General features: G+C 44.4%; 1 protein-coding gene and 1 non-coding gene across 3 annotated transcripts; one reads left to right on the top strand and one right to left on the bottom strand.

Moving 5' to 3' along the window:
* Positions 1-3,180: 3,180 nt before the first annotated feature.
* LOC119312805 (PTI1-like tyrosine-protein kinase 2) lies at positions 3,181-10,515 on the top strand. 2 transcript variants are annotated; one of them, XM_037588574.1, is made up of 8 exons: positions 3,181-3,401; positions 4,508-4,609; positions 6,255-6,499; positions 6,616-6,742; positions 6,855-7,128; positions 9,113-9,245; positions 9,849-9,935; positions 10,045-10,515. In XM_037588574.1, exons 2-8 carry the CDS (start codon positions 4,516-4,518, stop codon positions 10,180-10,182), a joined length of 1,098 nt encoding a protein of 365 aa, XP_037444471.1. In that variant the 5' UTR covers positions 3,181-3,401; positions 4,508-4,515; the 3' UTR covers positions 10,183-10,515. The 2 variants fall into 2 exon arrangements, with proteins under 2 accessions (XP_037444471.1, XP_037444470.1); XM_037588573.1 differs by having other exon boundaries at positions 4,501-4,609.
* On the bottom strand, positions 5,175-5,246 carry TRNAC-GCA. The gene has a single exon. It is a non-coding gene; the product is annotated as a tRNA-Cys (tRNA).
* Positions 10,516-12,089: the final 1,574 nt, after the last annotated feature.

Raw genomic sequence — 12,089 nt, 5'->3', positions numbered from 1 at the left:
GCATATTCATATTGTTTCTCCGTTTCTTATATGAACTACTATCTCATTTTAACTAGCTCGACAACAAAAAGCATGGTACTAGCTGAATGTTGAATGGTCTGTTCATAATATATTTGCCCCAGTTTTTCTCATTCTTTTTTGATTCATGTAACAGGATGACAGAGGAAGCCATGTTGCTGTTTTGTTTGGTCTCAGCCCTGACTATCGCCGTCGAGCGAGTCCGGCGTTTGTTCATCTGACTATGGTTCCAGCCCTGACTACCGAAGTTTTTGTCCTGTTGAAGTTGCATAGAAATATGAGAGAGTCCAGCAAGGCCAGGAGCTTGTGAAGTAGTACTATATTACACTTGTAGAGCTTGTAAAGTATTGTATTATACATGGCCCTTTGTACTGGCACGGATAGAGCTTGTAAAGTATTGTATTATGTGATCTGGTTGCTCTTGTTTAAGTATTATGTGTGTTTTTTGTCTCTGCGAATCTGAATACTGCTTGAAATATGAAGAATATGAGTCTGATAGATGGGACCCACTTACCTGACAAATTGAAACCTGTTACCAGAACCTGACAACTGGGACCCATCTGACTAGTGGACCCATTTAATAAAAAAGAAATGAAATTGTTTAGCCAAAATGTCCGCGGCCCAACAATAAAAAAGGCTGCCATATTGGGCTTGGCCCATGATCCTGACCAAAAATTGATGAAAAAAACACAAATAGGCTGAATTGTTGGGCTCGGCCCATGTAGAAAATCGAATTGGACCGGGCTGAGTCTTGTGCCACATCAGCTTGCCACGCTGGATGCCTACGTGGCCTGGGGGAGGTTGCTAGTGACCAAAACGCCACAGTAGGAATATTTTGGTCGTAAACGTCTTTGACCATTCCAGAAGAAAGGTCGCTATAGTCAGTTTACGACGCCCAGCTTTTGACCTTCTGTTTTTGTCACAAAAAGGTCATAAATGGAAATTTGTGACCTTTCAGTGACCAATAGTGGTGGTCATAAGTTGACATATTTCTTGTAGTGAAAAGATAAGCGTCTGAATAATGCAAAAGCGTCTGTAACTACTTCTCTTATATTTTTCTCTAGTGGCAAGCCATAGATCAGGTAGGGCACAAGTGTGTGTGTGTGTGTGTGTGTGTGTGTGAGAGAGAGAGAGAGAGAGAGAGAGTCCTTGAATAGTGTGTAATCCTTCACCCTTGATAGACCCTAGGTGAAGATTGTGAAAGGAAAAACCGTCTTGGGGCTTTGGGAAGATTTTATGCTCTGTATGGAGAAAGAGATCATGGAATTGCCTGCCCACATTTTATCTCAAGACCTAACAACTAGAAACCATGAATTTTTAGCCTTAAAACAGTTGTAACAGCGGACCTATTTCTGTAAGGCACCCATATTTTGCTTACAATGAGGCATATTTAGGTCCAATCTACGAGAAGATCAATCCAACCCAAGACACATGGGAAAACCAATCGCAGGAATGGGAAGTTCCACCACCATGTATCGTGCTGCCCTAGACCACCTCCGCGCCGGTTGATTTTGACCGCCAACGTCGGCACTCACGTGGCCACCCTGAGCCCCGTTGTGGCCCCAACGGCCCCCATCAAGCTCGCCATTGACTAGCTGACTCCGACTGCCGCCGCTCAAGCATGGTCTCTATCGAGCTTGAATAGGAGCCGACACGCACTTGGCCGGCAATGACCGATGCACCGCGCTTGGGCGAGGTCCCGCTGTCAAACGTGGACGTCGCCCCAGCTCCTGACATCGCCCCCCAACATTCATTGACCTCTGCCGACCAGAAGCAATCTCGGTACCTACGAGGTGTTCAAGGAATTCCCCAAAGGATTTTTTATTCATTTTCTGATCGAATATGATGTTGTTGTGGTATGTTGCATAATATAATAGTTGAAATGGGTAATTTTACATTGAATGTTAATTTGCCATGAATATGAAACCAACAACCACAGATCTATTCGATATATGTAGGCCAAAGGATGCAAGCATCACATGTCATTAGATAGAGATCAAAGTGCTAAACAACAAATATGACACGTGTGCTGGTAACTAACGTCGTCGCAAAATTCATGGCTAATTTTATCGATGCTTACTAAAACAAGCAAACCAAAACAACAAAAAGGCAACTAATATAACATTGAAATGATAAAACAAACTGACGAATATAAGAGAACTGCTCGGGTATTTTGTTAGATAGTATTGTGATGATGGGCCTAAAACGGTTACACTATTAATTAGTGGAGTTATGCGTTTTGTTTTGAAAAAGTAATTTGTTGGAACATCAAGAATGCTATATAAACACGTGCATTTGTCTCGCCGGGCTTCTAAGAAGCGTGATCCTAAAACCCCAAGGCTAAAACCACCCCAACCCGAGATAACCAAACAATGCAACTTTCATATTTTAAAAATTTATTTCAATTGCTTAGGAGCATATAAACGCATTATTACAAACACATTTTTAGGTATTTTGTGCTTGTAGAGGGCCAACCATCGGGCTTCAGGCTTGGGCCGGACTGCACAGGCCCAATTTTAATGCTATCATCTCTTTGAGTCATTCTGCTCTTTCATCAGTGTATATAGACCATTTCTCAAAAAAAAAAAAATCATTGTAGATAGACTTCCCTAAAAAAAATGTAGACAGACGAGGGACCTTGAGATAATCTCGCTCTGACTCACTGTAATCCTGCCCCAGGTCCCCGCGGGCCCACGCGTTTTCGGTGCCCTCATGGGGCCCGCACTCTCCCGTTCCCACCCGAACCCCGGCGTAGACACTTCCAGACCCGGTCCACGCCGCAAGCAACGGCCGGAAGCCCCTCGCCCATCCCCACACCGCACGCGCCGCGCACGCGGAACTCCGCTGCACCCGCCCACGGACAGCTGCGCCCCACCGCCCCGCGGTCCCCACACGTCACCCAGTGCACCGCGGGTGAGGCGACCACGCGGGGCGGCCGCTACCTGCCAAAACCGGCCACCTGGTTCGGCGCGCCCCAGCCCCCAGGTCGGTTCCAGCACACGGCAGGGCGCCCGTCTCGCCGACGCGCGGGCCACGCTGCCGCCCGGTCCCACGCGTCATGGGTGGGGTGGGCCGGATTCCGTTAGCGGTGGATGGGCGCGGGGTCGGTGCTGTTAGGGGTAGCCGTGTAATTAGCGACGCTCCCACACCGGTAACGGACGGCGGCTTTTGCTTAGGCGGGCGGCAGCGAGGGCGAGGAGGGGGAAGCGAAGCGAGGCTGCTGCTCTGCTCTCGCCTGCCCACCGCCCTCTCCGCCCTCTCCGCCCCATCAGCTCTCAGGCGAGACGGCCGGAGCGAGCTAGCGCGCGCGCGGGAGCGCGGCTTGGTGCTGCTGGTGGTCGCCGCCGCGGAGGAGGAGGCTCGCGGCCGCGGCCGGCGCGCAGGTAAGCGAACAGCTCCGCCCCTCCTCCTCCTCCTGGTTGGTTCGTTCGCTCTCCTTCCTCGGCGTCGGTATCGCTGGGGCCGCGGTTGTCTAGCGGCTGCTCTGCTCGGGGCGCGGCCCGCGGGGTCGACGGGGAGGAGCGGGGATTCGTCGGCCAGGCGAGGGGCGAGGGGCCTCGCCCTGTTCTATTTCCGAAAAGGGGAAGTAATCGTTGGGGTGGGCGCCGCCCGCTCGCGATTCATCGCGGGCCGTTCGGCTCAATCCGCGACGATTTAGGGGTGATTTGGGGCCGCCTGTGCGAAGAGGGAGACGCTTATAGTTCGCGCGGTGCCACTCATGTTTCCGTTTCGATCGGCTGCTTGTTTGTTCCTTCCTAAATTAGTAGTACTAGTTTAGTACTACTAGTACTACTACTTGTGCGTATGTATGTTAGCTGCTGGATGTGAAGTGTGTGTGGTTGGTGCCGCGCATTCATCAGTAGTAGTATGTGTTTTTGGCGAATTAGAGTGCGTGGTTCAGTGAGGGTGGCTTATATGTAAGGTTTCCATTTCTGTGCTATTTCGTTTTCACCCCCTTGTCATTTTCGGAACGGTGCATGTGGAAATTGGAGGAATTGGGGATGTGGGGGATTGTAGCTTGGGTTCCTAGACCAGCCTGGAACTGGAAGCGACTAAGTATACCCACTTTTTTGTTTTTGCACACAGTATAATTGAACTCTATAATTTGTACGTGCTGGCTGGTTGTTCCTTAAATCAGTAGCAGTACTACTGTGTGCTTAAGGTGTATATTTTAAATGTGTGTCATTGGTACCGTGCGCGGCTCAGTAAAGGACAGCTTAATATATGCATTGGATAGTTTGTGTGGCAATTGGAGGAATTGGGGTTGTGGGATTGTAGTGGGTGGGTTCCTAGACCATCCAGAAGCTACTGAATATAACCACCTTTTGATTTTGGGCACAGAGTATAACTGAACTCTAGATTTTGTACGGATTGGATGCTTCCTTAGAAATGTAATTTTTGTGTGTAATGAAATGGCTTGTGCCCCAAACTTTTTATATAGGCTAACTCTTTTGTTTTGTGCATTTGGTGCATGCATTGAAGTGGCCAGGAGGCAGTATGAGGCATTGGCTTTGTTGCAATGGCCGGAGCGGTGACGACGATGACAGACATGAGGTGGAACATTCCAAAGCTCAGGGGAATAAGATAGACGGTTCGTTCATGTACTTGTGTGTTTAAACATTATTTGGTTCACTCTGCATTATGGATGCAAACTGAATAACAATTGTATCCCTGTGGTTTTAGATGTGGATTTGAATGCTAGTTAGTACTTAGCACTTTCTCAAACCAGTTGTATGTGCCATCAAAGATTAGGTAGAATGTACTTCAAGCTGTGCCCATGGACTGCTTGTTCTAGCTTTTATGTTTCAGTGCTACTTTTGGGTTGTGCAAACCATTCTTAGATTCTTTTGAATGGCGGGCCCTGATTTGTGAAATGTTCTTGCTACGTGTCTAACAATGAATAAATTGGTCTACCATGCTCCAGAGCATAATAAGCTCAATTTTGGAGTATTTTGGAACTGCCTGAATAGCGGTAACCATCTTGTGTAAGCACAAAGGTTCTCAGGAAGAATTGACATACCCAAAAATGTATAACAGATAAAAAAAAGAATAAAGCTAGATATGGTTAAAACCTGAAAGTAAATACTTGCGAAGAAAGTGTGGACGGCCAAGACAATAGTTGAAAATGGAAATAAAAATAGAAGAAAGAAAAGAATAGGGCCCAACCGGGTTCGAACCGGTGACCTATTGATCTGCAGTCAATTGCTCTACCACTGAGCTATGGACCCATTTCTGTCCTTACATTTGACCCTAAATAAATAATTTCACAAGCAAATAGATGGACGGTGCGTTCATATCCTTGTGTTCAAATATTAATTGGTTCACTCTTTATTGTCAATGCAAATTGAATATCAATTTGTATCCTTGCAGATTTAGATATGGATTAGAGCGCTAGTTTAGAAACTTACACACGCTCATATCATCTAAAACCACAGGATTGCCTGTATGCCATCATAAATTAGGTACACATACTTCAACCTGTGCTCATGGATTGCCAGTTCCAGCTTTTATGTAAGATGCTATTTTTGGGTTATGCCATTCTTAGATTCTTTTGAAGGGACCTAATTGGAGAAATGACCTTATACGTGTCTAAAAATGTGTATATCAGTCTATCACGCTCCATAGAATATACAATACATAATTGTGTTAATTTGAAGTAATTGAGAACTATTTCAATAGCGGTAACCATCTAATGTTAGCATAACAGTTCTCAGAAAGAAGAATCGACATGACAAAAAATAAATAACGGATGAGAAGGGAATAAAGCTAGATATGGTTAAAACTTGAAAGTGAATAACTGTGACGCAAGTGTGGAGGGCCAAGACCTTAGTTGACAAAGAAATAAAATTAGAAAAAGAAAACAATAGGGCCCAACCGGGTTCGAACTGGTGACCTATTGATCTGCAGTCAATTGCTCTAACAACAGCAAAAACAGCGGGTCCATAGCGCAGTGGTAGAGCTACCACTGTGTTATGGACCTGCTGCTGTGGTTGTTGGTCATACATGAACCATTTATGAGCTGTGTGTATCAATATTGGGTGCTAATGGCCTCTTGTCATATTCGAGTCCCTTGTTGCGTATTTTCACTCATATGCCTTATAATGTATTCTGTTGCAATCTGTTTGGAAAAGCGGTTTCAAATATATATTGTCATTGCTCGTTGCATCTTTTTACCTTTTGCTGACATGATTTTTATGCTGAGTCCTCAGTGATTGCATTTTTATGTTTTTCATCAGGCAAGCAAAAATCTTCGAAACCTGCTGATCAACCTGAGCCAGATATTTCCCCTCCTACAATTGATGTCCCAGAACTGTCATTTGAGGACTTGAAAGAAAAGACTGACAATTTTGGATCGAGTTCTCTGATTGGTGAAGGTTCATACGGACGAGTATATCATGCTACCATGGATGATGGCAGGCAAGCGGCTATTAAGAAATTTGATGCATCTGAAAATGAGCCTAACGATGAATTCTTGAAACAGGTGGACATGTGTTGCCTATTTAGTTTATTTGATCTTAACTTTCTGAATCTTATACCTCGTGCATTGATGATAGTACCAAAGGAATTAAGCTGTATAGTTTTTTTTTATAACTCCAGGTCTCACTTGTATCAAGGCTAAAACATGAAAATCTCGTGGAGATGCTGGGCTACTATGTGGAGGGCAACTATCGTATACTGGCATATGAATTTGCAACAATGGGTTCTCTTCATGATGTTCTGCATGGTAAGACTTGAGAGTCTAGTGTCTTTAGCATGTGGCATAATCATGAAACTATTCTTAAGGGTAACAAGTTCAGTTATGATGGACCTTCCTGCATCTATTTCTCTATAAACAGGAAGAAAAGGAGTTCAAGGTGCGCAGCCTGGTCCTGTGCTTGACTGGATGCAGAGAGTCAAAATTGCTATCGAGGCGGCAAAAGGTATAGAGTACCTACATGAGAAGGTTCAGCCTTCAATCATCCATCGGGACATCAGATCAAGCAATGTGCTTCTGTTTGAGGACTTCAAGGCGAAAATTGCAGACTTCAACCTCTTAAATCAAGCTCCTGATATGGCAGCACGTCTCCATTCGACTCGTGTATTAGGGACATTTGGATATCATGCGCCAGAGTAATTGTCTAATTCATACTAATACATTTTCTGCTGTTCTTCAATACCTTGCATTAACATAACTCAACTACAGTTGTTCCAGCTCAGTCTTGAAAAAAGTTAGGTATAATAAAATTATATTGCAAAAGCAAGTATTGCTATGGTTTTAGTTCATAATGATGTCAATGTGGTAGGGTCCATCTTTAAATGACAGCTGCTTCGAAAGGTTTAATATGCTGTTTGAATGAACTAACTTTTAGATTGTCCTTGTCACCACGTGGCTTGCTATTGTACGCGTTTTATGTTCAGCTGGCTCCCACTTTTTGTGTAGGAATGCCCGACTGACGGTTCTCGTAAGTTGTAACTGCTTAAGTAGCCAGCATAAACCACATTTGTGGTGCTCCTGATATAGCAATAGATTCACGGGGTTGACATTCAATATACATGACCGGAACAAGCTTAAGTGCCATGACCTGCATACTATCATAGCCAAAGTAACCCTGCTGTGGATGTGGTGGCACACCATGGCAGGGAAGCATTCATGTTTCATGCACCCAACAAATAAACACTGCAGCATAGTTCTGGGAACCTGCTGACAAAATAAGAATGGACCAAATGTAGTTGGATTAAAGAACTTCCTGATTTAAACCCCATGATGTACACCTGTATCAATAGAGTGGATGCCCAAACCGCTGCACGCTACCATTCTCTCTGGCAAATGTTGGAATTGAAAGTAGTAGTGTATGCCGTAGTCACCGGGAATATGGTTCACGGCATGGCACGTATCCTCTAGAATCTATCTTAAAACCGTTATTGTGCTGCAACTCGACTTGGGGTGATGAATCTGATTACCATGATATGTGCCAGTAAACTGATGCTCGCTATTTTTGTCTATTTTTTACTCGCGTAATACATTACAATTTGCACATCTAGTACATTTTTCTCTTCTTCACAAGGATACATGAAAACTACTTCTATGAGTTTTGAGCATTCAATTTCGTACTATCACTTGGTCTTTAGAACCAACCGTTGGACTTGAGAACCTCCACATAGTTGCATATCCAAAAAGAACACTAGTAAATCTGGCTTTAATGTGTCGAGCGAGTAGGATATGTGGAGCTGTAGACTGATAATCATGTTTTACATTAATAACAATTAGCCCCAACTGTTGTATTTTCGTGTGAGACTAATATCATTTGATATGATATTGATTTGTCTCGACGTGTAAAGTTTATTCGCCATTATATGGTCGTTTGGATATCAACTTATTGAACTTCCAACTATACAGTGGTTGGCTTCTGCTGATATTTAGGCATGCAGCCTTTCTCTGCTAACTAATGTTCCTATATAGCGGCACTGATATTGCGTACTTGGTCTAAAAACGACAACACACTTATTTTAGGATAAATATGTTATACTAAGGAAAACGGCTGACGTTTGCGGATTGTATTTCTGTCTTTGGGTATCGCCTAGCACGCTGTCGGGCATCTGCTTTCCCAGTTCGCACACGACAAAATAAGGCTTGTCCGCATATAGTGTGCACTTTTGGACATTCCGCAGAACATCATTAATTTGCCAAATAGGTGTGTGTGTCATCTAAGCGACCGGAAATCTTGTGGTGGACTACATAAGCCTGGTTAAGCGGTGGCCTTTTATTCCAGGCCTAGTTAATCCTGTATTTCTAGGATATTTGTCTCAATCCAGAAAGTTAACATTTCTGGCAACAATTTGATATTGTTTGATTTGTAGTCCAAACCTGCTGACATTTGCTTTCCTATGCCCACGAAGAACAAAATATGTTCACTGGTTGATTTTGTTTGCACTTCTGACTGGAAGAAAACCGGTCAAACAAGAAATACGATGAACTGCAATCTTTGTGTTTTGCCTGGACGATGTTGGTTATCTTTTCATAATGCTTATATTCTCAGTATTACCTTGCGGAAATGTTTGTAACCCTGGTTTTCATGCATTTCCTCTCTAACTTTGATGCTCATGTTTGTTGCAGATATGCTATGACTGGCCAGCTGACACAGAAGAGTGACGTCTACAGCTTTGGCGTGGTTCTTCTTGAACTTCTGACTGGAAGGAAACCGGTCGATCACACAATGCCTCGGGGGCAGCAAAGTTTAGTCACTTGGGTATGTTATTTTGTTAGCATGCTGTTACTGTGTTTGCTTATTTTCCTGTTACTTTAGTGAATTTTCCCTCGTCTACTAGTATGATATATATCAAGTGCGTAAAACTGAAGCTGTAAAAATTATAAAGAAAATACCGGGAAAAGAGAGGCTTAAGAGCAAGCAGCTTGTTGCAAGTTCAGAATTATAAAATCCTAACAGTACAGTAACTATCTGACTGGATACCTGCATTTGCACACTGATTTATGTTTTCTAAAAGTTAGCTTGGCTATAAGTGATTCGGGATGTGAATTTACTCTCTCAGTAGTGTACTTGAACAGTAACAGCTCAGTCCAGCTGAGTTACTTGAACCAGTTCGTGTCTGAAGTCTGAACACCAGACCTAACAGGAAATTGGATGATAACACACATTTTCTGTCTAGAATTTTGGATTTTTCTAAGTCTGAACACCAGACCTGGCAGGAAATTGGGTGATAACCATCTACACACACTTTCTGTCTAGAATTTTGGGTTTTTCTAATGGCTATTATTTGCTGGTTCCAGTTGGTAAGTAGTGAGCAATTGGTACTGATCGGTAGCAATCTGGTTGTGCAATGTTTCTCTCCAGGCTACTCCAAGATTGAGTGAAGATAAGGTGAAGCAATGCGTAGATCCTCGGTTGAAGGGAGAATATCCTCCAAAGGGAGTTGCTAAGGTATGTCTATCTCATCCACTTTGTTTGTATGGTATTTTCCATTGTTCCGCAATTTGTTGTGTCGGTGAACAATGGGGCTACTTACTTATGTTGCATTCTCAACCTGCAGCTGGGTGCGGTGGCAGCTCTGTGCGTGCAGTATGAAGCAGAGTTCAGGCCCAACATGAGCATCGTCGTCAAGGCGCTCTCTCCTCTGCTACAACAAAGAGCAGCAGCCTCGGAGCTGGCCCCGGCACCCGGGGCTTAGGGGGTGCTGGATCATGAGACTTCCCAGCGCTCACTAGCCCGAAATGGCTGGCACAACGGGTGTAATTTGCGAGCGGTTTGTAGATTTGTTTTGCGGGGTTCTTCGGTCGGATACAGAATATTTTCTCTGCGAGTCTGTTGCCACCATAGGGATTTTCTGCTGTTTGAGATTTGTGCTGTACATTTGTCTGTTATAGGTGGTTAGTGGTTATCTGTTGTCTTTTTCATTGGAAGTGCATATCAGAAGTGTCAGAAAACTCGAGACATCGTTTGGAACTAGATTAAATGCAACATGCTCAGTACTTCTATATTTGGTGCACCGTGTGGTCACCCATGTTAGGTTCCTTTGTGTTGTGAACAAGTATAAGGGCATTTACATCACTATACGGAGGGAGTAGAATCTTGACGAAGAATCTCGGCGATGCATATTTTCCACATCTAATCCCTGAGATGGAAAGCATGATGGGAAATTCAGAACCGTACGTCCAAACATTTATAGCTTTTGAGTGGGGAACAATTTTTTTTGATTCGAAGAACTAGGAGATACAACTCGACAAAAGGAAGGGTGACATGGCATATAGCTCGTGAGTACATAATAAAAATCGGGAGCGCCTACTCATCACGTGTGTGAAAAAAGAAGTTTGCGTTTCCTGCCCGTCAGATCGGAATCTAACGGTTCATATCCTCTCTTCCTTGAGCGCTCCCTGTTCATATTCTTCTTCGTGCAGTGGCGGACCCAGAAATCTGTTCATATTCTTCTTCGTGCAGTGGCGGACCCAGAAATAAAATGCAGGGTGTGCACACTTCAAAAAATCAACATATATTTTCATTGGCTTGAATGGGTCTTAAAAATCAACTAATTATTACTCCCTCCGTTCCTAAATATAAGTCTTTTTACAGATTCTATACAGACTATATACGGAGCAAAATAAGTGAATCAATATTCTAAAATATGTCTATATACATTCTTATGCAGTTCGTATTGAAATATCTAAATAGACTTATATTTCGGAACGGAGGGAGTACATGGTAAAAGAACATTTTCCAAAAATCTCACCTCGTAGGTACGCCACTGTCCTCGTGTGACCCAGCCCTAACCACCTGCCATCCCAGCCTTGCCACCCCAACCTCCCCCACCTCATGCCGGTGGCCGCCTTGCCATTCATCTACCCCCTCCCCTCCCGACCCTCGCACAACTCGCCGCCGCTTGGTCGATGCTCGTCGCTACTGTTCCTCACTTCATCCCCACCTTTCACCTTGTCCAAACCGGAAACTGACTGATGCGGGTATCAACTATTTAGAAATATGATACACATTGTTCAATTGTTTCATACCCCTTAGGCCTCCAAGCTCCCTAGAAAGAAACAGGGAGCGACTAGTGATTTGGCGTTCTCTCACGAGGTGGACCTCACTGGTGGACCATGACAGTCAGTTGTCTCATGAAACGATTGTACCACATTTGGTCCAACTCCGTCTGCTGTGTGCCGGTTGTCTCCGTTTTCACTGTCTTCGTGTCGCTCGGATCTGGCGATTGGTTCCCGGAGAGCAAGAAGATGTTGGGCGCGCGGCACAAGGACATGGTGTTTCTCCAGGCCCTCTCCCAGGGCAGGTGCAGCGAGAAGCTTTTTAAGTACGTGAGAATCCAAAAATGAGTTGCGATAAGGAGGATGTGGTGGCCGTAGGTGGCTCACCAGCCGGGATGAGGGACAACGGTGGCCGCTACCATGTGAATGTGGGGGGAATAAAGAAGAGACAATCACTACTAGGGAAAACCTTATACACGGAACTTTAGCAGTAGCGTGTGTCAGAAAAAGCACGCTGATGCTAATTAGCAGTAGCGCTCCTGAGGTAACCGCGCTGCAGATATAAATCTAGCAGTAGCGCGTCTTGCTGTACACACGTTACTAC

Source organism: Triticum dicoccoides, chromosome 5B (genome assembly GCF_002162155.2).
Source record: "Triticum dicoccoides isolate Atlit2015 ecotype Zavitan chromosome 5B, WEW_v2.0, whole genome shotgun sequence".
NCBI classification, from domain to species: domain Eukaryota; kingdom Viridiplantae; phylum Streptophyta; class Magnoliopsida; order Poales; family Poaceae; genus Triticum; species Triticum dicoccoides.
This window is presented reverse-complemented; position numbering and strand designations above follow the sequence as displayed.